The sequence below is a fragment of the Rhineura floridana genome, chromosome 18 (assembly GCF_030035675.1).
Source record: "Rhineura floridana isolate rRhiFlo1 chromosome 18, rRhiFlo1.hap2, whole genome shotgun sequence".
In the NCBI taxonomy this organism is placed as follows: domain Eukaryota; kingdom Metazoa; phylum Chordata; class Lepidosauria; order Squamata; family Rhineuridae; genus Rhineura; species Rhineura floridana.
This window is the reverse complement of record NC_084497.1, coordinates 16802168-16828706: the sequence shown is the minus strand read 5'-3', so window position 1 is coordinate 16828706 and position 26539 is coordinate 16802168. Positions and strand designations below refer to the sequence as shown.

The window sequence follows — 26539 nt, the reverse complement described above, 5'->3', positions numbered from 1 at the left end:
ATAAATAAATAAATAAAGTACAAAGCAGAAAGAAAGTTAACAGACAATAGAGCTCCTGCTCATCTTGCTGCACTTTAAATCATTTTCTTGTGTGCTGCTTTGGAATCTTTTAAAACTGTCAACAAGGGGGTCATAAATCTTTGAAACAAAGCATAATTCAGATCAGATTTTCTGTGTGCACAATAGATTTGTTCATAGCTATTCTGCTGTTTCCCATTCCTCCCAGCAGGCGGTCCTTGATGGAATGGCTGTGTGCTGTGTGTTCTGATGCCTCCACTCAATCACAATGCCCTGCCCTCCACTACATTTCCCTCTTCTGGGCATGCACAGTTGTTTAAGGTGCATCTTTTTTTAAAAAACCCACAACAGCAAGCCTTACCAGGGCCTGGCTATCATGTCTGCTATCGGCAAAATGGAAGCTTCTGCTGTTTTGTAGGGTGGAGAATTCATTTTCATTTTGGATTTACCAGGGGTGTAGTCATTCAGGGTCTCGGGGGGTCTTAGACCCTTTACTTTTTGGGAGCAGGGTCCCAATGTCTCCAGCATCCTATGAGCCAATCAGCATAAAAGAGGAGTGTGTTAGCCACTGAGAAGACTCTTATCAGTAGCTAATGCTCTCCCCTTCAGGCTCATGGCTCCTAGGGACTCTGTTGTTGTGGAAGAAGGCATTAACAAGGATCTCATTCTCAACCCAGCAACAAAAAGGGGGGCAGGGGGTGTGACTGTGACTATAATGAAGGGACTCTGCACTTCTGAATTTGCCACTGGTATATACAGAGATCTTGCTTGAGACTTATAGAAATATAGGAACCTAGGAGGCTGCCTTCTATGAAGCCAGACCATTGGTCCATGTAGCTCTGTATTGCCTACACTGACTGGCAGCAACTGTCCAGGGCTTCAAGCATGAAGTCTCTCCCAGCCCTACCTGGAGATTCTGGGGATTGAACCTGGCACCTTCTACATACAAAGCAGATGCTCTTCAACTGAGCCGTAGGCGCTTTCCTAATATTTCCTAACATGCCTGATATTTAACTATACTGAAATTCCAATAAAGATCTTGTGCAAAGATGTCTGCATTAATTTTCTTAAATTGACTACTTTAATAATTTCATTATTGGTCCAAATTGGCAATAAATCTTTTTGGTTATAAGAGCGGTGTTTTAATTCAGGATGACTATTCACCTCAACTACTGGGATTTTTGCAGATGCTGGCTTCAACATTTCTTGCACAATTTGGTGACAGTAGCTGGAGAAAGTCACCACTAGGATTGTGAAAGATGCTGGTTACTCTTCCTTTTTGAGACCATGAAGGCCCAGAGGCAGAAGAATCTGGTTTCTTATTAGATTAGAAATGGATTGTTTAGAGAGATTTTGACATGCCAGTCCAATCACGGAGAAACTTGCTATTTCATCAGGTTACTCAAAATGGGGAAATGGGATTTCCCCATCACTACTGGTTAAAAACCTCCAACTGACTATAAATTCCAGTTCTCACAGAATGAAGCTATAAACAATCTAGATTGTAAAGAAGAAAAGGAGCCACAGCTGTAGTGTCAACTTCCAAGACGTTTTACAAGACTGGACAAAGTAAGTACCATTGTCATTTTTTAAAAAACGTATCGTACAGTGCACTACAATCTCGAACCATAAATTTTAGACAAGAATTAGACAAATTCATGGAAGAAAAGGCTATCAACAGCCACTAGCCATGATGGCTAGGTTCTACCTGCAATGCTAGAGGCAGTATTTCATTATTTATTTATTTATATGCCACCTTCAAACAAGACATCAGGGCAGTGTACAGCAACATAAAAGTGACGAGAGAGGTGAAAGTGAAAAGCGAGGACGCCTGCGAAATCTCTGCTGGAACTGAAAGAGTGTTCTACAACACGGGAGTGACGATAACTAAATGCCCAAGTTGAGGTCAGCTGGGCCTCTGTAACATGGGGACGTATTATCTCTGAATAACAGTTGCTGGGAATCATTAAGTGCGGAGAGTGATGTTGCACTCAGGTGCTGCTTGTGGACTTCACAATTGGCTGTCTGGTTTGGCACTGTGAGGAGAGGAGGATGGACTATAGTGGTGGCTGGTGGCTCCATACCAATGGGGCAGTGGAATTTGCTCCGGGTTTTATTCCAACTTTCACGGTGCTTTCCAAGGTGAAACACATTGTCCTTAGACAGATCCTTGAAAGTTTGGACTAAAACCTGAAGCGGATTCCATTGCCCCACTGGATGGAGCCACCAGCTGACCCGACTGGACAAAATGGGCCTTTAGCCTAATCCAGCCCAGTGGTTCTTATGACAGTTTTTAGGGATTCTAGCACATGCTCTGGGCTTATTTGCTTATTTGTTTATATGTATTTATAGCCCACCCTTCACCATGTGGTCTCAGGGCAGGCTATATACAGTTTAAAAGAACAAGTGGACCACATAGTGGATCACTAAGCCATCACCTGTTAGACCGTATCAAAGGAGTGAGCAAAACCAGCAACAACATTGCAGAGGGAGTGATACACGTGGACTGCAGACTGAGCAGGCACACCTCATCACAATTTTCCTCACTATGGGGAAATTATTTATTTATTCATTTATGGGTTTAGCACATTTACACTTTTATGCAAATTTATACATTTTTTGTGATGAATTTCTTTCTTTTTTTCTGCAAGTGTATGTAAGTGACCAGCCTAGTTCCAAGTACACCCACATAGGCTTAGACTCTTTGTCATCCACTTCCTGGCCATGGATCCATGCATCACGCACAGGGCTTAATGCATTTATAAAGAAATAGGGAATTCTTTTGGTCAAGACATAAGTGTATGAAATAAACTAACAAATAGCCACCTGCACATTCAACATCAATTCACATTATATATCTGGTTGTGGTTCAAAAGCCCAGTTTCATCTGAAATAGTTAATTCTTTGAGCCACACATTGTAGTTTTGTTTCGTTTTATTTTGGCTTTGCTATTTCCTCCCTGTCCCAAAGACATATGGAAAAGAGGAACTAATTTGTGGTCTCCTCTTCTGCCCTCAGAATTGCGCAAGAAATCCTTATGGCCACATTCCATTTTTAACAATCTTCCAGGGGCCTCATGCCAATAGTGGGGCAAAAGTGTGCATAGTACTGGATGTGACTTTGATCCTGAAACATACTAGCTACCAGCAGAGGCTGGTCTGTTAGGGTGATTGGAGCACTACGGGTACCAACCTCAGCTAGTTCCCACCTGCCTGCCTTCTTACAACCAGAGTGCTGGACTACGACCTGGGAGACCAGGGTACGAATCCCCACACAGCCGTGAAGCTCACTGGGTGACCTTGGGCCAGTCACTGCCTCTCAGCCTCAGAGGGAGGCAATGGCAAACCACCTCTGAATACCGCTTACCATGAAATCCCTATTCATAGGGTCGCCATAAGTCAGGATTGACTTGAAGACAGTCCAGTGACAGATTTGTTCATAAGATATGATGTGGCTAGCCAACCATTTCCTGATGGGAATATTTTGCCCCTAAAAGAATTACAGCTTCTCCATAAAAGAAGGAATTGGTTTCACCTCAATTAAAAACATCATTTTATTCATAATACTCACATAATTCAAATTGCTCTTTTCCATTTTCCATTTTTCACTCAACTCCTCTTTCTTCACCAGGTATTAAGAGAAGAGGAGGGTGTGGGAAGGCAAACCACCCCTCAGTCTTCCTTCCTTTTTTCTTTTTTCATTTCTTGATCTTCCTGGGGTTTTGCATCTTTCTTAGGTAAATCTCCACAAGTAAGCAATTACCTCCTCCCCTCTTTTTGTCTAATCTTTATACTTAGCCCATTCTCAGTTTCTTAACTTCACTAACAAACATGATTGGCTGTATATTCTTCCTCCACTGGAAGGCAGTCTACCTCCATATACCCATTGCTGGAAATCACGTGGGGAGTGTTGCTGTTGGCCCCAGGTCCTGCTTGCAGGCTTCCTATTGGGGCATCTGGCTGGCCACTATGACAACAGGATGACGGACTAGATGGGCCTTTGGCATGATCCGGAAACAAAGTTTAACTTGGAATTAAAATGGGATTAGACTAATTCATGGAGGATAAGGCTTTGAATGGCTATTATCAAGAAATGCCAGGTGTCCCAGCTGGATTTAGAAAGGGAAAAGGTATCAGAGATCATATTGCAAACTTATGTTGGATACTGGAATGGAGCAAGGAATTTCAGAAGAAAATCACCCTGTTCTTTATAGATTACAGCAAAGCCTTTGATTGCGTAGATCATGAAAAACTATGCAATGCTTTAAAAGAAATGGGGGTGACACAGCCTCTGATTGTCCTGATGCGCAGCCTATACTCTGGACAAGAGGCTACTATAAGGACAGAATATGGAGAAACCGATTGGTTCCCCATCGGAAAGGGTATGAGACTGGTGTATTTTATCACCCCACTTGTTTAATCTATATGCAGAACATATCATACAGAAAGCGGGATTGGGCCAAGATGAAGGAAGTGCGAAAATTGGATGGAGAAATATCAATAATTTAAGATATGCACATGATACCATACTACTAGCAGAAACCAGTAATTATTTGAAATGAATGCTGATTTAAGTTAAAGAGGAAAGCACAAAAGCAGGACTACAGCTGAACGTTAAGAAGACTAAAGTAATGACAACAGAAGTTTTATGTAACTTTAAAGTTGGCAACGAAGTCATTGAACTTGTGAAGGATTATCAATACCTCAGCAAAGTCATTAAACAAAATGGAGAAATAGTCAAGAAATTAGAAGAAGGCTAGGACTGGGGAGGGCAGCTATGAGAGAACTAGGAAAGGTCCTCATATACAAAGATGTATCACTGAACACTACAGTCAGTATCATTCAGACCATGGTATTCCCAGTCTCTATTCATGGATATGAAAGTTGGCCAGTGAAAAAATGGGTAAGAGAAAAAAACTCATTTGAAATGTGGTGTTGGACGAGAGCTTTGAGGGTACTATGGACTGCGAAAAAGACAAATAATTGGGTGTTAGAATGAATGAGTGGTGGCAACACCTGCCATCTCCAAAAATAATTATATTTGTGTATGTTGGTGTTCTTCTTACTTTGCTTCTTTCCTGTGTTACTAATGTTTCTACAGAGAATCTAAACTAGAAAATTTTATTTCCCTCATTATTCATCCTAGAAATCTGTGTCATATTTATTTTATTAATTTCAAAGCCTTTTTATTGGTCAGTGCCATATGATGGTGAAGACAGCCTTTTGTGTTTCAAATTGGAGGTTATGTTCTATTTCTATTTTGGGTGCATTAACAGTTGAATCTGAAACTGCAGTTTGATGTAAAATCAGACTGATTACAATATGTTGCTACTTCAGCAATGACTCTTAGCTGTGGGGAAAAAGAGGATGCATGTTTTCAGCCTGCTATGTTTAAACCACTTCATTTAAAGCAAGGTGGGCACGGTCAATTAAAAACATAGAGCACACCTAGACTTTTGCTAGAATATATTTCACCTTCCACTGTTTTATCTTGTACAAATTGAGACACACTCCTGAGGTCCAGTGGAGACTATTCTGCAGAAGTCAGTGCCATTATTCCACAATTATGTTTGGAGTTTTTTTAGTGCAAATTTTGCTCTACTTCACATATTCACAGAAATAGAAACAAAAGAAAATGATTTCTTATAGGAAACTTCACTAAAATTGCAAAGTAAATCAGACTTTTAAAGTGACCACCTGAACTACATCAACAGTCTTAATAATGTTGCTTCCTCCCTGCTAAAACAAGATCAGCATAGTACATGTCTTCTTTCTATTATTTAGGCTGATTGCAGGTGTTGCCACCACTCACCATATGCTCAGAGGCACATGTTACCAAATTCTTGCAAGCTAAACAGCAAGTCGATTGGACTGTAAAAGACCAACCCAAATTGTGTTTGCATCCTGACAAATTTGTAGGGCAGTCCAATATCTCAGAGAGGAGGTCAGGTCTCCTGCTCCCCTGGTGCATTCACTATAGCTGCCCAATTTCCCTGCTTTTTAAACTTTGATAGAAATATCTGTGGGCTATAGGTACGTTCTTAAACTGCAAGTTTTTTTGCCTGTTAGTGAATTTCCCTGCTTTTTAATCCGGGAGGTAAGAAACGGGATCCTGTGCAAGTTTACTGAGAATGGATTGATCATTTGCATGCTTATTGAGTTCAGTGGGATTTACCCCCCTGCAATCATGCTTAGGATAGGTGGAACTGACCACAGGGGATGAGGGGAGGAAACACAGAGGGGAGGACTGGGATGGGAGCAGGCAGGACGGGGAGGGGACAAGGACAGGTTTGATCATTTCCATGTTTATTGAATTCATTGAGATTTACTCACGTGCAATCATGCTTAGGATAGGTAAAACTGACCGGGGGGGAGGAAGGGAGGGCTGGAGTGGGCAGGGGAGGAGGAAGAAGGAAGAGGGGAGGGGAGGAAGAAGGTAGAGGAGAGGGGAAGGAGGGAAAAAAGCAGGTCTGATCATTTGCATGCTTATTGAGTTCAATGGCATTTACTCCTATGCAATCATGCTTAGGATAAGAAAAACTGACAATGGGGGAGGGGGAAGGGGAGGGGGAAGGACCGTATTGGAGGGGGCAAAGGAAGGGGGAGGGGAGGGCAGGTTTGATCATTTGCATGCTTATAGAGTTCAATGGTATTTACTTCCATGCAATCATGCTCAAGATAGGTAAAACTGACCATGGGGAGGAGGGAGAAGAGGGAGGAGGGGATTGGAAGGGGTTGGGGATGGGGAGGGAGGGGCAAAGGAAGGGGGACAGAAGAGGCAAGAGGCAAGAGGGAGGGAATAGGAAGGAGGAGAAGGGAGAGTGGGTTTGATTGTTTGCATACTTTTTGAGTTCAATGGGATTTATTTCTGTGCAATCATGTTTGAAAATGGAAATGGACTGCCTTCAAGTCAATCCTGACATGTTGACACTATGAATAGGGTTTTCATGGTTAAACGGTATTCAGAGGTGGTTTTACCATTGCCTTCCTCTGAGGCTGAGAGGCAGTGACTGGCCCAAGGTCACGCAGTGTGGGGATTCGAACCCTGGTCTCCCAGGTCGTAGTCCTACATTGACCTGGGGGAGGGGCAGGGAGGGAGGGAGAGGAGATTGGGCAGGTGGGTACTGGGCAGAAGGGAAGCCCCTTTCCTTTATTTATTTATTTATTTATTATTTTATTTATATCCCGCCCTTCCTCCCAGCAGTAGCCCAGGGCGGCAAACAGAAATGATAAAAACACTTTAAAACATCATAAAAAGACCTTAAAATACATTAAAACAAAACAACATTAAAAACATTTTTTTAAAAGGGTTAAAAACATTATTAAAGAAAACATATTAAAAGCAATTCTAACACAGATGCAGACTGGGATAGGTCCCAACTTAAAGCTTGTTAAGAGGAAAAGTCTTCAAAAGACGCCAAAAAGACAGCAGAGAGCGAAAGGAAAACATTGTGAACAGTATAATTGCTTTTCAGCATTTCCCCCACCTTTTTATTCTACAGCAGGCACCTGTAGCCTCCCACCCAAATTTAAACCAAAGCTGGCCACATCTACACCAAGCCTTTATTTCACTTTGGACAGTCATGGCTTCTCACAAAGAATCCTGGGAAGTGTAGTTAGTGAAGGGTGCTGAGAGTTGCTAGGAGACGCCCTGTTCTCCTCACAGACCTTCAATCAGAGTGGCTGACTGTTAAACCAGTCTGGCCAATGGAGCTCTGTCAGGGGAATAGGAGTCTCCTCTCGGCACCCTTCACAGACTACACTTCCCAGGATTCTCTGAGGGAAGCCATGACTGTCTAAAGTGAAATAAAGGCCTGGTGTGGGTGTGGCCATCTGATTAGCCAAGCCCAGCAGCTGTGAGGCTTTTAGAACACTGACAGTTGGTTCTTAACTGAGCATGCCCGCGTTATCATAGGCTGCCAGCCAAGATTTCTTAAATTAATTAAAAATCAGCCAGGCATTTTTTTAACTTTTAAACTGCAGAAGATGAAGGTCAGAGTATGGGGCAAGGTCAGTATTAGGATTACAGGTACTCTGTGAACATAGCTGATTTTTATTGAATTTCAACAGATTATGATAACTCTGATAGAAAAAACTCCAAAAGGGGTCTGAGGTTTTTTTCTCTCTTTTTAGACTTTGAACTCTCGATTCTCTCTGACTGTTTTGTGTATCGCCATGAACATTGACAGGGTTGTTATGCAAGCGTTTCTGAGTTCAGTACTATACGTTTTGTAAGGTTTTGTTTTGAAATGAGCTTATGGGAAGCATCAGAATGGCATGGGGGGTATTTTCAATTTAACATTACAGAATGTGAAAAATCCACGCTGGCTATAATATACAGCCACTCCTGTGGCTGTATAATATACAGGGTAGACACACACTCACTGTTCTGCTGGTTCCAGACTGTCTCCACCGTTCTTTTCTGAAAACAGGGGCACACAACGCCTAACCAGGGCCACATCCATACCAGACCTTTATTTCACTTTAGACAGTCATGGCTTCCCCCAAAGAATTCTGGGAAGTGTAGTTTGTGAAGGGAGTTTGTGAAGATAGTTTGTGAAGGGAGTTTGTGAAGATAGTTTGTGAAGAGGAGACTCCTATTCCCCTGACAGAGCTCCAGTGGCCAGAGTGGTTTAAAAGTCAGCTGTTCTGACTGAAGCTCTGTGAGGGGAACAGGGCATCTCCTAGCACCCTCTCAGCACCCTTCACTAACTACACTTCCCAGGATTGTTTGGGAGAAGCCATGACTGCCTAAAGTGAAATAAAGGTCTGGTGAGGATGTGGGCAGTGACAGCTTTGGTTTAAATTTGGGTGGAAGGCTACGTGTGCCTGCTGTAGAATAAAAAGATAGGGGAAACTCTGAAAAAGAATGATACTGTTCACAAAGTTTTCTTCTTGGAAAGCAAAGGGGCTTCCCCTCTGCCCAGTGCCCACCCATCCAATCTCCTCCCCTTCCCCTCCCCTCTTCCCCCCTTCATCCTTCCCTCTACTCTTCCCTCCTCCTCCCCCAGGGTCAGTTTTACCTATCCTAGCCATGATTGCATGGGAGTAAATCCCACTGAACTCAATAAGCATGCAAATGATCAGACCTGCCTTTCTCCTCCTTCCCCTCTCCTCTCCCAGGAAACACCCAGGAGCGAGATTTGAACTCGCAGACTCTGGACTCCCAGCCAGGCTCTCCTCCCCACTGTGCCCTCCTACTCATTCTGCTGAGTGGGGCCCTGATCATCTGCCCCAGAGACCTGCCCTGATGGTGCCAGATTCCATCTTCCAGTTTATTGTCACATTGACTCAGAATTTGTCAAACCAACACTTTGGAATTCCCTCCCCTTAAATATTAGACTGGAATAGCTGGTATAGCAAAAAGGAGAGCCTGGCTGGGAGTCCAGAGTCTGTTAGTTCAAGTCCCCGCTCATGTCTCCTGGGTGTAAAGGGCCAGCTAAAGATCACCCCACAGTGAGTGGCTCAGGGGTTAAGTGCCCTGCCACCTGTGCAGCCGTGGGCAAGCTGCATAGTCCCAAGGAGCCCAGTTGCCCCCCAGCTGGCAGTTGCAGACAAGGAAGGGGCTGGCTAGTGCAGCTGTGGCAAGCTGAGCAGGTCCTAGCCAGCTGGGGAGGACTAGCCTCAGAGGGAGGCAATGGTAAACCTCCTCTGAATGCCGCTTACCATGAAAAGCCTATTCATTGGGGTGCCATAAGTCGGGATCGACTTGAAGGCAGTCCATTTCCATTTTTTCAAATATTAGACAGGCACCATCTCTGTTATATTTTTGGCACCTACTAAAGAAGTTCTTTTTTCAGCAAGCCTTTTGAATGGAGACCTTATCCAAGTCTGCATCTGTGTTGGAATTTTAAAGCTGTTTTTTAAAGCTGTTTTGTATTAATATGTTTTAGAGTGCTTTTAGTGTTTTGTTTGCTGCCCTGGGCTCCTTCTGGGAGGAAGGGCGAGATGATAAACAAACAAACTTTAATACGTTGCTCGTGGAATTATTATAGTTAACCATGACTCTGTAACCACACAGAGAGGAAAGCTTTTTCGTGATCTGTACAGTCTATCATGAAGTTTCTTTTCCCCTGTCCACATTGTTCGTGTTTTCAGAGGACTACGTGTCCACTGTCAGCTGATCTTTAAGTCCAAACCTCATTGGCTCATTGTTGAGGTGGTAACTCAGGGGTATACCAAGGACTCCCTCCCATATGAACCTAGAATAAACCCCTATAAACAACTGAATAAATGTATTCTCTCTCTTTTATGTCTTTATCAAAGGAAGATGAATTTCCTCTGGGGACTGCTGGTGCTGCTGGTTTTCAGTAAGTAAAAAGGGGTAGGATGAGGTGAGGGAAGAAAGGACAACCCACTGATAGGCTTGGCCCATCTTTCTACATATAACACACAAGCTGTCAGTAGGTAATATTGGCATAACAAACATATTTCATGATTTAATTATACTCAGGTATTAATTACCATAAATACTGATTCACAATAGACAAACAGCTTGCCTTTCAAATGCATTGGTATTCGTGATTATCTTTCTCTCAAGGAATAAGGGAAACCCAAATGATACATTTTTGTATTAAAGCTGTCAGACTCATTCTGGACCCATTTAGATAAAAATAAAAGAATGAAAGGATAGTGTAGATGAAGAACAAGCTAGAGAGGACAGGAGGTTGATGCAGAAATCCAGATTTGCCCAATGGTACCGCCTCTTTAAAAAGGGCAACCAACAAGCCAGATACTTAGAAGAACTGACAGTGTTTCCACGTCACAGGGCTTTTCTAGATTACGTTTACAGATCACGCCTTCAGCTATGCTGGATGGCAGATACAGAAAGCTTCCAGCTTCCCAACGGATCTGTAGTTTAAAACAGGTGGAAAACCTAACCCACTATATATTGAAATATCCTTTATATGACGGCCCAAGGGAAAAATTCCTGGACAATAACTTGTCTAGAAAAGACAGTGATACTGGGAAAAACAGAAGGAAGTAGAAAAAGAGGAAGGCCCAACAAGAGATGGATTGATTCCATAAATGAAGCCAAAGACCTGAACTTACAAGACCTGAACAGGGTGGTTTGTAACAGATGCTATTGGAGGTTGCTGATTCATAGGATCGCCGTAAGTCAAAATCAACTTGAAGGCACATAACAACAAGTTTAACAGCCTATTCTGAAAATAAGATTATTTGCTTTCTTTTAGAAAATGCTTATCCCAACATAACATACAGAACAGCACTATTTGCTCTAGCTGCAAGGAAACTCTGAGCACAAAGAGTTAGCGAAATGTGACAAGATGATGGTTAAGGGTTTTAAGACTGTCTCCATTTTTAGTTTCAGCTGGATTTTGTTGTATAGTGTTAAATGTTTTATAAAATTACATTGGGTTTTAAATGTTATAATTATAACATCTATTCTTATTTTGTTGTACCCAATGGAGCATATTTTAATGTTGTCAAGGCCAATGGCTAGTACAATAAAAATTCTTCTTCTTCATGATTATCAATGAATTTATCTACTTTGTCTAGCCCACTTTACTGCAATGCAAAATGCATATTTTACAAACTCAGGAAATTATGAACCTCATTATTTAGGGTGACTAAAATAAAGAGCAGAAATGATCAGAGGGGATGGGACAGACTTCTGTCTGGAACCTGGAGAGCTGCTGCCAGTCAGTGCAGACACTACTGAACTACAGACCAAGGGTCTTACTATGTACAAGGCAGTGCCAGCAGATTGGGAGGCAGCACCATTTGAATGCCCCATGGTGACCCAGTGACACCATGTTGGGGGACATTGTGAGAAATTCAGATGCTGCCTAGAGCTCAAAGATAGGGCAAGTTATAGGAGCAGACGTTAAGAGTGGTCCCTGCCAGGCCCTAACGTCAGCCTTGTCAAAGGTATACAGAAACCACACTTTCAAAAATAATTATATTTTATTAAGTTTTCAGAGAGCAAAATGCCAACAACCAAACAGTAAAACTTTAACAAGCAGCAGTGATACAATGACGATAGTTCAATATGCACACCCACTCAATCAAGTAAAAGTATCTTGTTTTCTCCCCCCCCATCACTCAGTTATTATTTAGACCTCCTTTCCACTCCACGAGACATGGGAAATGGGAGGGGAGAAAATCGGCAAAGTTCTGTTGCTATGAGCTATAAGCTATGAAACGGATACCATACAAAATCAAATTTGTCACTTTTTGTTAAACCACAAACCTTCTTGGACCTCACAGATTTGCCACACCCTGCCCATCCACCTATCAACTGAGAGATTATCTGCCAGTTTCTGTTGGTGTGAGATCTCCGTATGGGCTGCTGCGACCCCACACATTTTGAGTCAAACAAATATATAATTCACTTAGTATGTTTCACAGGTGAGCTACTGCAGCCTGGCGGCCACATGCCATCCCCAACTTCATTCTATGTGGCCTCAATTCTTGCTGAAGTTGCCCCACTCTCCCACCCTATCAGGCTTCCTTCCTTCCATGTTCATTACCTCCTTATCCTTGGCTTTTAAAAGCGTTTCCCCCTCTGTTATTTCAAAACAATTGCAAGGGGCAATATTTTATCTGACATAAACGGATGGGTTTTAAGAATGTTCTTCCTGGGGCTCATCCCCAAATCTGCTGTTCAATTGAGAAATCAGTTTAAAAATGTTGCAGTACCCTAGTGTGGTGTAGTGGTTAAGGTGCTGGATTAGGACCTGGGAGACTAGGGTTCGAATCCCCACACAGCCATGAAGCTCACTGGGTGACCTTGGGCCAGTCACTGCCTCCCAGCCTCAGAGGAAGGCAATGGTAAAGCCACCTCTGAATACCACTTACCATGAAAACCCTATTCATAGGGTCACCATAAGTCGGAATCAACTTAAAGGCAATCCACCCTAGTTTCAATTACATCAGTTCTGCCATTTTATAACTTTACCATTTTATAGCTTTACAGTCAAAGCACAAACTACAAGACCCCTGACAACCTTCTAGGTTTGTCAGGGGCACTATCTATAACTACAATATTTTGCTGGAAGAAACAGTTGGTTCTAATGAAACTTGTAAGATGCTTTGAGGACTGGACCTTAACCAAAAAACTGATGATGGCTCTTGGCAGGCAATGCGTAATAACCCATTCTTTGCTAGGAATAGAGAGAGAATGCTCTGAAGATAATATTCTGTGGGTACCTCACTCACCACACCCTCCACAGAATAAATAACTCTTTCGCCACTCTGCTGGAGGGGGTGTGGGGAAAGAGGTACATTTTTTTTCACATGCCCCGTAATTGAGGTATTCTGGAAGGATGTCTTTCAAGTAATATAACGGCACAGCAATCATTAGCACCGGACCCACAATGAGAGCTACTATTAATTTATAACGGGCAAGCTTTACACAAACAGGTAATTAACTTTCGCCTCATTGCTGCCAGATTAGTGATAGCTGCTTTGTGGAAATCTCATGGCTCTCATTTACTGCAGGGATGGTAGCGGGAAGTCTGGAAGCTTGCTCTAATGGAGAAGCTAAATAGCCTTACAGCAATGAGACAAGGAAACGGTGCCACTGAGATTTTTTGAGATGTGGTATTGCTTCATTGTTCATGCATGCAAGAAAAATAATAACTGGGAGGAAGGGTGGGATATAAATCAAATAAACAAACAAACAAGTAACTGTGACCTGACAGCCACTCATGGACACCATTGGTGATCAACTCTTGGTTGAAATCTGTAAAACATAACTGAAGAAAGTTAGTTGCAATTTCTTGTTTACCTGACCTATATTATGTACCTTTATTAACAAGCCACTTTCCAATGCTATATTACTACTGTTGTTATGTGCCTCCAAGTCGATTTCAAGTTATGGCGACCCTATGAATCAGCGACCTCCAACAGCATCTGTCGTGAACCACCCTGTTCAGATCTTGTAAGTTCAGGTCTGTGGTTTCTTTCACGGAATCAATCCATCTCTTGTTTGGCCTTCCTCTTTTTCTACTCCTTTCTGTTTTTCCCAACATTGTTGTCTTTTCTAGTGAGTCATGTCTTCTCATGATGTGTCCAAAGTATGATAACCTCCGTTTCATCATTAGCTTCTAGTGATAGTTCTGATTTAATTTGCTCTAACACCCAATTATTTGTCTTTTTCACGATCCATGGTATCCGTAAAACTCTCCTCCAACACCACATTTCAAATGAGTTCATTTTTCTCTCATCCGCTTTTTTCACTGTCCAACTTTCACATCCATACATAGAGATCAGGAATACCGTGGTCTGAATGATCCTGACTTTAGTGTTCAGTGATACATCTTTCTTTCTGTTCTTTACTGTTGTAAATTTATTGTTATCCACTTTGTTTGTTACCATTATTATCTGTATGATGTATGCTGTACTGATTGAAAATTAATAAACACAGTTTAAAAAAATGTTTTTCCTGGTGATCTGGCTTGGGGAAAAGAAATCCCCCTTTGCTGTCTGAGAACAAACTGGCAGGCTTCAGCTGTGTTTCTGAATCTAGTACACAAAAGTCAGAAAGGAATTACTTTCATTTTCTTTCTAGAACAATAGCTGCATTGTTCTGCATTGCTTAGTATATTGTACTAAAAGTGTATGGGGGGGTTCAACTTACCTCTTACCTGTGTAAGGATGGGAATTCTATCTGAGGTAGATAAGGTAAGAACTGGAGTACTGACAAAGACTTTTGCCCTGGTTCCACCCATCATCAGCATGTAGCCCCCAACAGATTACTCCCAAGGGGGATACAGCCCTCAAAATAAAAAAAAGGTTGCCAGTATATTATCATACATCAGGTAAATGGTACTTCTTTGCACAAGGTGATTCGGACAAATTCATGAATTAGAAGCCAATGAATATTTGCTAGAATGGAGCCTCCATCTTCAGAAGGAAAACACCACTGAATACCAGTGTGTATATGGGGGGGGTGAAACAGAACAGCAAGGGAGCAGCTACGACAGTCCCCTTTCCTAATAATCTTGGCAGCTAATGCTGTGTACCTTTTTTTGCAGGTATTCCGGGGGTAAAAGGGAGCCTCTTGGAGTTTGGAAGCATGATCAAAGAAGTCACTGGGAAAAGCGCTTTCCCCCAGTACTCCACATATGGGTGTTATTGTGGGTTGGGTGGCCAAGGTCTAGCCCGAGATGCTACTGACCGGTAAATGAATGTGCTTTTTTTTTAATATATCATGCACTCACCTCATAGCAAAGCAGCTCTGTGCTGCCTGGAACGGATTTGTTTATGTGTGGAATCATTTGTTGTGGCTAGTCCAGGGGCTGGGTTGGTTTACCACACTGGAGCTTTCTCTAGGATATCCCATAATGCACTGGGTTACACTTCAGAAACTCCACAGGAGAGTCAAAATTTTTTCAAACAGGAAATCAAACGGTTATTATGTGCCTTCAAGTCGATTTCAACTTATGGCGACCCTATGAATCAGCAACCTCCAATAGCATCTGTCATGAACCACCCTGTTTAGATCTTGTAAGTTCAGGTCTGTGGCTTCCTTTATGGAATCAATCCATCTCCTGTTTGGCCTTCCTCTTTTTCTACTCCCTTCTGTTTTTCCCAGCATTATTGTCTTTTCTAGTGAAACGTGTCTTCTCATGACGTGTCCAAAGTATTATAACCTCAGTTTCATCATTTTAGCTTCTAGTGAGAATTCTGGTTTAACTTCTTCTAACACCCAATTATTTGTCTTTTTCGCAGTCCATGGTATGCGCAAAGCTCTCCTCCAACACCACATTTCAAATGATTTTTCTCTTATCTGCTTTATTCACTGTTCAACTTTCACATCCATACAGAGACCAGGAATACGATGGTCTGAATCATCTTGACTTTAGGGTTCAGTGATACATCTTTGCATTTGAGGACCTTTTCTAGTTCTCTCATAGCTACCCTCCCCAGTCCTAGCCTTCTAATTTCTTGGCTGTTGTCTCCATTAACCAAAATGGCTGTGCCAAGTCAAATGGTAGTCAACATTAAGTCTCTCCTTGTATCTAATTCTGGAATTAGATCAGTGGTTTCCCACAAACAAAAATATTTCCCATGGATCACTTGATGGACTGCTTGATTATTTTTCTGCCTGTTGTAGCAACTGTAATGCACTGGGCTAGATGCTGTATGATTTCTAATTGTATTTGTACAGATTGATGCAGACCACCTGAACGAAGCTCACAGACTACCCGTGGTCTGCAGATCAGTGTTTGGGAAGCCCTGCTCATGCTGTAATTTTTGATACATACCAGTGTGCATTGTTTAAAAGCTGCAAACAAGCAGTCTGGGTGTGATTGGCCTTTATCATGATTCTTTTTCTGTTGTGTTCTACTGATGTTTACACGCGCACAAAAAGAATCTTGGTACAACCATATGATATGACATCCAGATTGCTGTTTTTCCACTTTAAAAAAAAAATAATGCACATTTGAGCACCAGTGATGTGAAAGGGAGGGGAATATATGCACAACATGATCACATGCATGATTGTAACAAGGTTTTGTTTTTTTAATAGTGTTTTCCAGATGCAGATATGCACTTGAGTCCTTTGATACTTCTTCACACAGTTCTTCACACAGTTAAACTATGGGATGTGCCTATTTTGGCATTAAGCAGTATATAAATTAGATGGTGGTGGTGACTGATTTGTTTAAAGGAGAGTTCTCTTTCTTCTGCACAGCTGCTGCCAGGCCCATGACTGCTGTTACGGAAAGCTGAGCGACTGTAAAACCAAAACAGACAGATATCAATATACCAACAAGAACGGAGTAATCACTTGTGGTAAGTGGGGATAGGAGAGAAATTTGGTTCACTTTGGAGGAAGAACAAATGAATATTGTGAACCTGCCCAATTCACACTTCCCAGAACAGTACACAGATGAAGATACAGCCATCCGAACTTCACACTTCTCTGAATTTTGTGTAGTTCTCCAACCAAAAACAGTGTGCAAAAAATGCAAGTATTCGGGAAAAGCATATATGAAAATGCAAGTATTAGTGAAAATAATATACAAAAGCTTTATATTAGGGAAATTACTTGCAAGAATGGATATATTAGGCAAACTTTTATAAGCGGAGAAATGTGCACTAGTATGCTGATGAGTTTTCATGAGGGGTTTAAAAAAAATTGCAAAGTGATGTGGAATTGTAGAGAACTGAATTTTATATTAGAAAAATGAGATACTGAAATGACAGATTCATCTATCCCTAGTGATGTGAGTTGTCTTGGAAACTATGCTTCAAATCCTTTGTAGCAAGGACCACTAACCTTTTCGGACCAGCCTTGAGAAAGTGCTGTAGAACAAAAGGTTGTATCCAACTAAGTCAGTCATCTCCATTAATGTCAGTAGGTCTTCTCTGAATGCAACTAACAGTGGATACAACTCAAAATGGCTGTCAGGGACGTAACACGACACAAAGGTAGACAGAGTATTATACAGCCACAAGAGTGACTATAGACAGCATGGATTTTTCGCATTCCGCAATGTTAAATTGAAAATACCCCCACGTGCCATTCTGATGCTTCCCATACGTTCATTTCAAAACAAAGCCTTACAAAACTTATAGTCCTGATCTCAGAAACGCTTGCTTAACAACCCTCTAAATTTTCATGGCGATACACAAAACATTCAGAGAGAATCGAGAGTTCAAAGTGTAAAAAGAGAGAAAAACCAGACCCCTTTTGGACTTCTTTCTTTCAGAGTTCTCATAATCTGTTGAAATCCATTAAAAATCAGCCATCTTCACAGAGTACCTGTAATCCTATTAGTGACCTTGCCCCATACTCTGACCATCATCTTCTGCAGTTTAAAAGTTAATTTTAATTAATTTAAGAATTTTTGCATTGAACTCAATGATAATGTAGGGCATGCTCAGTAAGAACCAACTCTCAGTGTTCTAAAAGCCAGACTCACAACTGCTTGGTTTGCCTAATCGGGGCCACACCTACACCAGACCTTTATTTCACTTTAGACAGTCATGGCTTCCCCCAAAGAATTCTGGGAAGTGTAGTTTGTGAAGGGAGTTTGTGAAGATAGTTTGTGAAGAGGAGACTCCTATTCCCCTGACAGAGCTCCAGTGGCCAGAGTGGTTTAAGAGTCAGCTGCTCTGATTGAAGCCCTGTGAGTGGAAAAGTTCCTCTCCTAGCAACTCTCAGCCCCCTTCACTAACTACACTTCCCAGGATTGTTTGGGAAAAGCCATGACTGCCTAAAGTGAAATAAAGGTCTCGTGTGGATGTTGCCAATGACAGCTTTGGTTTAAGTTTGGGTGGAAGGCTGCATGTGCCTACTGTAGAATAAAAAGGTGGGGGAAACCCTGAAAAAGAATGATACTGTTTATTTATTTATTTATTTCATTTCTAGACCGCCCATAGCTAATAGCTCTCTGGGCGGTGTACAAAACGAGGTTAAAATACAATATAGAATAAAATCACTAACAGAAAGGAACACATTAAACTAAAACATTAAACATAAAACATTAAACATTAAAATGCCTGGGAGTATAGCCAGGTCTTAACCTGGCGCCTAAAGGAAAGAACCGTAGGCGCCAGGCGTATTTCCTCCGGTAAGCTGTTCCACAATTCGGGGGCCACCACAGAAAAGGCCCTAGATCTAGTAGCAGTCCTCCGGGCATCCTGGTGAGTTGGTACCCAGAGGAGGGCCTTAGATTCTGAACGAAGTGAGCGGGTAGGTTCATAGCGGGAGAGGCGTTCCACAAGGTATTGCGGTCCCACACCATGTAAGGCTTTATAGGTCAACACCAGCACCTTGAATCTAGCTCGGAAACAAATAGGTAGCCAGTGCAAGTGGGCCAGGACAGGTGTTATATGCGCAGACCGATTGGTCCTTGTCAACAGCCTGGCTGCCGCATTTTGCACTAGCTGAAGTTTCCGAACAGTCTTCAAGGGCAGCCCTACGTAGAGCGCATTACAGTAATCCAATCTAGAAGTTACCAGAGCATGGACAACAGAGGCGAGATCATCACTGTCCAGATAGGGGCGTAGTTGGGCTACTAAGCGAAGGTGGTAAAACGCATTCCGTGCCACCGAGGCCACTTGAGCCTGGAGCAACAAGGAAGGGTCAAAAAGGACCCCCAAACCACGAACCTGTTCCTTCAAGGGGAGTGTAACCCCATCTAGAACAGGATAAACATCCACCATCTGGGCAGGGAAAGAGCTCACCAACAGTGTCTCAGTCTTGTCTGGATTGAGTTTCAGTTTATTAGCCCTCATCCAGTCCATTATTGCGGTCAGGCAACGATTCAGCACATCAACAGCCTCACCTGAAGAAGGTGAAAAGGAGAAGTAGAGCTGCGTGTCATCAGCATACTGATGGCAACGCACTCCAAAACTCCGGATGACCATACCCAGAGGCTTCATGTAGATGTTAAAGAACATGGGGGACAAAACCGACCCCTGAGGGACTCCACAATGGAGAGTCCAGGGTGTCGAGCAATGTTCCCCAAGCACTACCTTCTGGCGACGATCCGCTAAGTAGGAGCAGAGCCACTGCCAAGCAGTGCCCCCAACTCCCAACTCCGCGAGCCTCCCCAGAAGGATACCATGGTCGATGGTATCAAACGCCGCTGAGAGATCAAGGAGAACCAGCAGAGTCACACTCCCCCTGTCCCTCTCCCGACAAAGGTCATCATACAGGGCGACCAAGGCTGTTTCAGTGCCAAAACCGGACCTAAAACCGGATTGAAACGGATCCAGATAATCGGTTTCATCCAAGAGCGCCTGGAGCTGGCCAGCGACCACCCGCTCCAACACCTTGCCCAAAAAGGGGACATTCGCCACCGGTCTATAGTTGTTCAAAACATCTGGGTCCAAAGAAGGTTTCTTTAAAAGAGGTCTTATTACTGCCTCCTTGAGACTGCCAGGGACTACTCCCTCTCTCAAGGAGGCATTTATTACCTCCTTGGCCCAGCCGGCGGTTACAGTCCTGCCAGTCTTCACCAGCCAAGATGGGCAAGGGTCCAGAGCAGAGGTGGTCGTTCGCACCATTCCAAGCACCTTGTCCACTTCCTCGAGCTGCACCAACTGAAATTCATCCAATAATAAAGGACAAGGTCGCGCTCTGGACACTTCACTGGATTCATCTGTCATAACATCAGAGTCTAAGTCCTGACGGATGCACGCAATCTTGTCCTGGAAGTGCTCCGCAAATTCGTTGCAGCGGGCTTCCGATGTTTCCTTAGTATCATGAGGGCCAGAATGTAGGAGCCCTCGTACCACCCTAACAAGCTCCGCTGGGTGGCAAAGGGATGATCTAATGGTGGTAGCAAAATAAGACTTTTTCGCTGCCCTAACCGCTTTTACGTACAACTTAGTGGAAGCACTTACCAAGGAATGATTACATCCGTCAGGAGTTCGCCTCCACCTGCACTCTAGCCTCCTCTCTTGCTTCATGTTCACGATGTTTTCCTTTTGGAAAGGAAAGGGGCTTTCCCTGTGCCCAGTGCCGACCCACCCAATCTCCTCTCCTCCGCCTCCCCTCCTCTCCCCTTCCTGCCCTCCTCCTCCCCCAGGTCAGTTTCACCTATCCTAAGCATGATTGCACAGGAGTAAATCCCACTGAACTCAAAAAGCATGCAAATGATCAAACCTGCCCTCCCCTCGTCCTCCCTCCTATCCCCTCCCTCTTGCCCCTTCCCTCCCCAGTCCTTCACTCCTCCCTTCTCCTCTCCCATCCCCTTCCAAACCCCTCCTTCCCCCTCCTTCTCCTCCCCATCCCCCTCCCCTCTGCCCTCCCCCCTCCCCCCATGGTCAGTTTTATCCTAAGACTATGACCAGGGAGACCATGGCTCAAATCCCCACACAGCCATGAAGCTCACTAGGTGACCTTGAGCCAGTCGCTGCCCCTCAGCCTCGGAGGAAGGCAATGGTAAACCTCCTCTGAATACAGCTTACTATGAAAACCCTATTCATAGGGTTGCCATAAGTCGGAATCGACTTAAATGCAGTTCAATTCATTTTCAAGCATGATTGCACAAGGGTAAATCCCATTGAACAAAATAAGCATGCAAATGATAAAACCTGCCCTTCCCTCCTCCTGCCTCCCCTCCCCTCCGTTCTGCCCCTCCCCTTCTTCACCTTCCCCCCTCCCCTTCCAATCCCCTCCTTTCCCCTACCACTCCTTCTGCTCCCCTCTTCCCTCTTTTTCCTTCCCTCTACTCTCCCCTCCCCACTCCTCCCCCATGGTCAGTTTTACCTATCCTAGCCATGATTGCACAGGAGTAAATCCCATTGAACTCAATAAGCATGCAAATGATCAGACTTGCCTTTCCCCTCCTTCCCCTCCCCTCTCTCTTCCTCCTCCCTTCTTCTTCCTCCTCCCCTGCCCACTCCAGGCTTCCCTCCCCATGGTCAGTTTTTCCTATCCTAAGCATGATTGCATGGGAGTAAATCCCACTGAACTCAATAAACATGCAAATGATCAAACATGCCCTCCTCCTCCCCCTCCTGCCTGCTCCCATCCCAGTCCTCCCTTTCCCATTCCCTGTGGTCAGTTTCACCTATCCTAAGCATGATTGCAAGGGAGTAAATCCCACTGAACTCAATAAGCATGCAAATGATCAATCTATTCTCAGCAAACTTGCATGGGATCCTATTTCTTACCTCCCGGATTAAAAAGCAGAGTAATTCACTAATAGGCAAAAAATCCTTGCAGTTTAAGAATGTACCTACAGCCAACAGATATTTCTATCAAACTTTAACAAGCAGGGAAATTGGGCAGCTATAGTGAATGCACCAGGGGAGCAGGAGACCTGACCTCCTCTCTGAGATATTGGACTGCCCTACAAATCTGTCAAAATGCAAACACAATTTGGGTTGGTCTTTCACAGTCCAATCCACTTCCTGTGTAGCTTAGAAGAATTTGGTAACACCACTCCCCATATGCTCAGAGGCACGTTACCAAATTCTTCCAAGGTACACAGCAAGTGGATTGGACTATGAAAGACCAGCCCAAATTGTGTTCGCATTTTGACCAATTTGTAGGGCAGTACAATATCTCAGAGAGGAGGTCAGGTCTCCTGCTCCCCTGGTGCATTCACTATAGGGGCCCAATTCTCCTGCTTTTTAAAGTTTGATGGAAATATCTGTCGGGTATAGGTAAGTTCTTAAACCGCAAGGTTTTTTGCCTATTAGTGAATAGTGATTGCTGTTCCACCCAGCCTCCTGGACAACCTCATGCTTACCATGGGACATCTACTATGTCCTGCTGGTCCTGATTGTGGAGATCACACAATATTGATTACACACACTTAATGCTGTTGCTGTCTAAACAGGGAACATTCCCTTGTGCCAGGAAAAACATGTAAGGTGGCCACAGCACACATACTGTCTCTTCCACACTCACACAGCACATGCACACACTCATTGCACACATACATACCACAGACACACATGTGAATTTTGAAAGGATGGCAATTCAGTACTCAGAGAGTTTCAGAAAGTTTAAATTTAATAGATTCAGCTTTAAATGAGAACTGAATCGAATTGGAATAGCCTTGAAGGCAGACAATTCAATTTGACTCTATATTTTTGGCTCTATAATTCCTTGTCAATCACAACCCTGACTTCTTATTGGCTAAAAACCTGAAAGGGCAGGTATTAGGGCAGAACTTAGAGCAACTAAGAAGTTGTGGGGGGGAGGCTGATGTTTTGGTGTATATCTCTGGAACCAGATCACCTACAAATTTAATTTTTTTTTAAATGAAAGCTGAAAGTCTGGAGATTAAGGTGTGTCACCCAGAGACCCCAGACGTGTGGCGGTTCTTGCGTGAAACAGCATACATTACATTGGAGTTAAGTTGCTCAAGAAACTTATCAGATGCATTAGATCAGGTTAAGAGTCTTTATTCAAAGACATTAAGGCCAACAGGCTTAAGAGTAAATACATGTAGAGTTTCTTCATTCACCCCCCCCTTCTGGTCCATCTCTCTCCAATGGTAAACACAGAACACAACCTCTCAGTTCAGAGGCATGATACAGAAGGACACAACTTACAGACTCTGTGAGAACTTTCCCAGTTGCTATCTCACGTTACCATGACAACGGCTGGCCTTGGAGTGTTTGCTCTCAAGCCAGCAAAGACATAACAGTGTTACTTCTCCAAACTTGTAGACTTTATGGAAAACTACTAGAAACAGTAATGCCTATGGGTCACAGCCCAACATATCCCCCTTTTTCCATTAAGACTGCATAATACACATCATGTTTAGCAATACATCTCCACAATACATTGGACTACAGTAACACTTTACATTGCATCATACATATCCAAATTACATCTCAATACATTGCAGTACATTTCAGAACATCTCTGTACATTTAGCTAGAACTTTATTCAATCAAATTTCGGCTCATTCCAAGCCTTGTCACCAGTTTGCCAAATTTCTCCTCACACAAAGGCTTGGTCATTATGTCAGCCACCATGTTGTTAGTGTCACAAAATGTCAGGTTAACGAACCCCTGCTGCACACAATCCCTTACATGAAAGTATCTGACACTAATATGTTTTGTTCTTTTGGTATGAGCTTCTGATGTGGCTATCCTGATGCAGGTCTGATTGTCTTCATATACAGTAATCGGAAATTGCATATCAATGCCTATCTCCTGCATGAGCATTGCGAACCATTGTAGCTCATTACAGGCCTGTGATAGAGCCACATACTCTGCTTCTGCACTTGAGGTTGCTACTACATTTTGTTTCTTGCTGCTCCAGTCAATGCATGACCCGTGCCACATCACAACTATGCCAGAGGTTGACTTACGACTGCTCAGCTCCCCTGCATGATCTGCATCCACAAAACATTCAAGACCTCCTGTCTTTGCTCCTGTCAAAACCAGACTTTTTGTCTCCGTGCCTTTCAGATTTATGTCAAGATCTGGTTTAAATGGTTGTGCTTGTGTTTCTGGACACCAAACTCAGAAATATGCATTCTCTTGTGCTCTAGGTGCACGTTTGCCATGTCTCTTACCCTGTGGCTTGTAAACTCGGCTGCGATGCACTCTTTCAGGCATCAGCCTGACTGCATTATATGAATACTGTGGCTGTGAGCTTTTAACAGCTGTCTTCTTACAGCTCTGACCGTCATTCTCTTTCCGCCCCATTAAACTCAAGGCATCAGCACACTTCACACCCACGGTCATTCTAAACTGCCCCTGTGTCATGAATTCCTGGCAGACAACTTTGTCTCTTCTCTGCACAAAACATTTCCCTCTATCAAACAAGACTGAAAATTGACAACTCACCAGTTTTCTGACTGACAAAATGTTATGAGCTAATTCTGGAACAAACAAACATTCTGACATTATTCCAAGTTTATCAAATCTCACCAGTCCTCGGGCCTCCACCCTTTTCTGTGATCCATCCGCAAGTTGCACAAAATCCTGCACTTTTTCTGAAGAGTAAAACAAACTCCTGTCTTTGATTAATATATGGCTTGCACCGCTGTCAAGAAGCCAGTCAATAGGTCCTAAATCTTGAGACTTCTGTTTACAAACAAAGTCCACACTGCCGCTATGCGTCTTCCAGCCTCCGTCCCTGGAGTTTCGCTTGACTGCACAGTCCCTCTGGATATGCCCACAAGCTCCGCAAAAATAACACGCCTTTAGCCTCTGCTGTTCTTGCTTGCTTCTGACTGCCTCCTTCGGCACGGCACTTTTCTTTGCCTCCTTGCTTCCGACAGCTTCCATCAGCTCGGCTCTCTGCGCCTTCTGCCTCCCCTGCCATTCCTGGGACAAATCCTGCAACGCGTCCCACATCTGTTTAGCCGACGGCTCATCTCTCACACACATCAGTTGAGAATCCGATAGAGCCAAGATTATAAACGCCTGCGCCCTCTGGTCTCGACGCTTCCAGGCCGCGGTCGGTACCGCCGGGGGGTTTCCATCAACAATGTCCCATAAATCCTCTGTTATCAGCAAAGCACGCATCCTTGGCCTCCAACTGCCATAATTCATTTCATTAAGTCGTTCCATCGGCAAGCCTCCAGACATGTTTATAGTAGCTATCCTGCTCACCTCTGTCTGGCACAATCAATCACGCTGCCCTCTCTGGAACTCCGTCTGCCATTCAGACCAGCAACTTACTCTTGTGTAACACGCTGTGGATCTGGGCCCATAACCCTTGTTGACGTGTGGTGGTTCTTGCATGAAACAGCATACGTTACGTTGGAGTTAAGTTGCTCAAGAAACTTATCAGATGCATTAGATCAGGTTAAGAGTCTTTATTCCAAGACATTAAGGCCAACTTGCTTAAGAGTAAACACATGTAGAGTTTCTTCATTCACCCCCCCCTTCTGGTCCATCTCTCTCCAAAGGTAAACACAGAACACAACCTCTCAGTTCAGAGGCATGATACAGAAGGACACAACTTACAGACTCTGTGAGAACTTTTCCAGTTGCTATCTCACGTTACCATGACAACGGCTGGCCTTGGAGTGTTTGCTCTCAAGCCAGCAAAGACATAACAGTGTTACTTCTCCAAACTTGTAGGCTTTATGGAAAACTACTAGAAACAGTAATGCCTATGGGTCACAGCCCAACAGAGGGGACCCCCAAAAACCTGAGTCCCCGGCTAAAAACTGGAGATCTGGTGACCCTAGTTGTAGCTGAGTGCTAGAGTACATGTTTTACATGCAGATGGTTCCAAGTTCAGTCCATAGCACCTTCAACTGAGACTGATAGAGACTCCCTGCCTGAAATCCTGGAGAGCCACTGCCAGTCAGTGTCAACAGTACTAAACTAAATGGACCAATGGTCTGAACCACTACAAGTCAGCTTCCTGTGTTCCTTTATTCAGAACTACAAGGACTGGAATCTTACTTTATTTTTAGGGGAAGGGCCGTAGCTCAGTGGTAAAACACGCAATTGGAATTCAATCCTTGGCAACTCCGTACTGGGATAGACTGCCTAAAACCTAGCTATGGCCCTTCCTCAATGGCCTGATGACATGATAGACATAGTCCAATCCATTCTCTCAACAGGTGAGGGAAGCTGGTGCGAGAAGCAGATTTGTGAATGTGACAAGACAGCGGCTCTCTGCTTTCGCGAAAACCTGGACACTTATGATGTGAAGTATCGCTTTTACTACAACATCAACTGCAAAGAAAGCACAATGAAATGTTGAGCTAACCTTCAGCAAAAGATGCATTATAACTTGTATTCCAAAATAAAATAAAGTTCTTTCAACCATAGTGTTATGTTTTTCTTTTAATGAAATAAAATGAATTCATAATTTCATTTCATAGAATAATAGAATCATAAAGTTGGAAGGGGCCTATAAGGCCATCAAGTGCAACTCTCTGCTCAATGCAGGAACCGAACTGTCCAGCTGCCTCTTGAAGGCCTCCAGTGTTGGAGAGAGCCAGGGCCGGCTCCAGGCATGCGGGGGCCCTTGGGCCTCAGCTTGCCCTGGCCCCCGGTGGGTGGGTGGGTGTGCATGTGCACTCATACGTGCATGCACGAGGGCCCCCCCATGCACCCCCATGGCCCCCCTACCTGTTGACAGTAAGGGCAGTTCGGCA

The 26539-nt window shown here is 43.6% G+C and overlaps 1 protein-coding gene across 1 annotated transcript; it reads left to right on the top strand.

Moving 5' to 3' along the window:
- Positions 1-1499: 1499 nt before the first annotated feature.
- On the top strand, positions 1500-26158 carry LOC133372635 (basic phospholipase A2-like). Its single transcript, XM_061601513.1, has 5 exons — positions 1500-1587; positions 10284-10327; positions 15020-15164; positions 16684-16784; positions 26000-26158. The coding sequence occupies exons 2-5, from the start codon at positions 10288-10290 to the stop codon at positions 26140-26142; spliced, it is 429 nt and encodes a 142-aa protein (XP_061457497.1). The 5' UTR covers positions 1500-1587; positions 10284-10287; the 3' UTR covers positions 26143-26158.
- Positions 26159-26539: the final 381 nt, after the last annotated feature.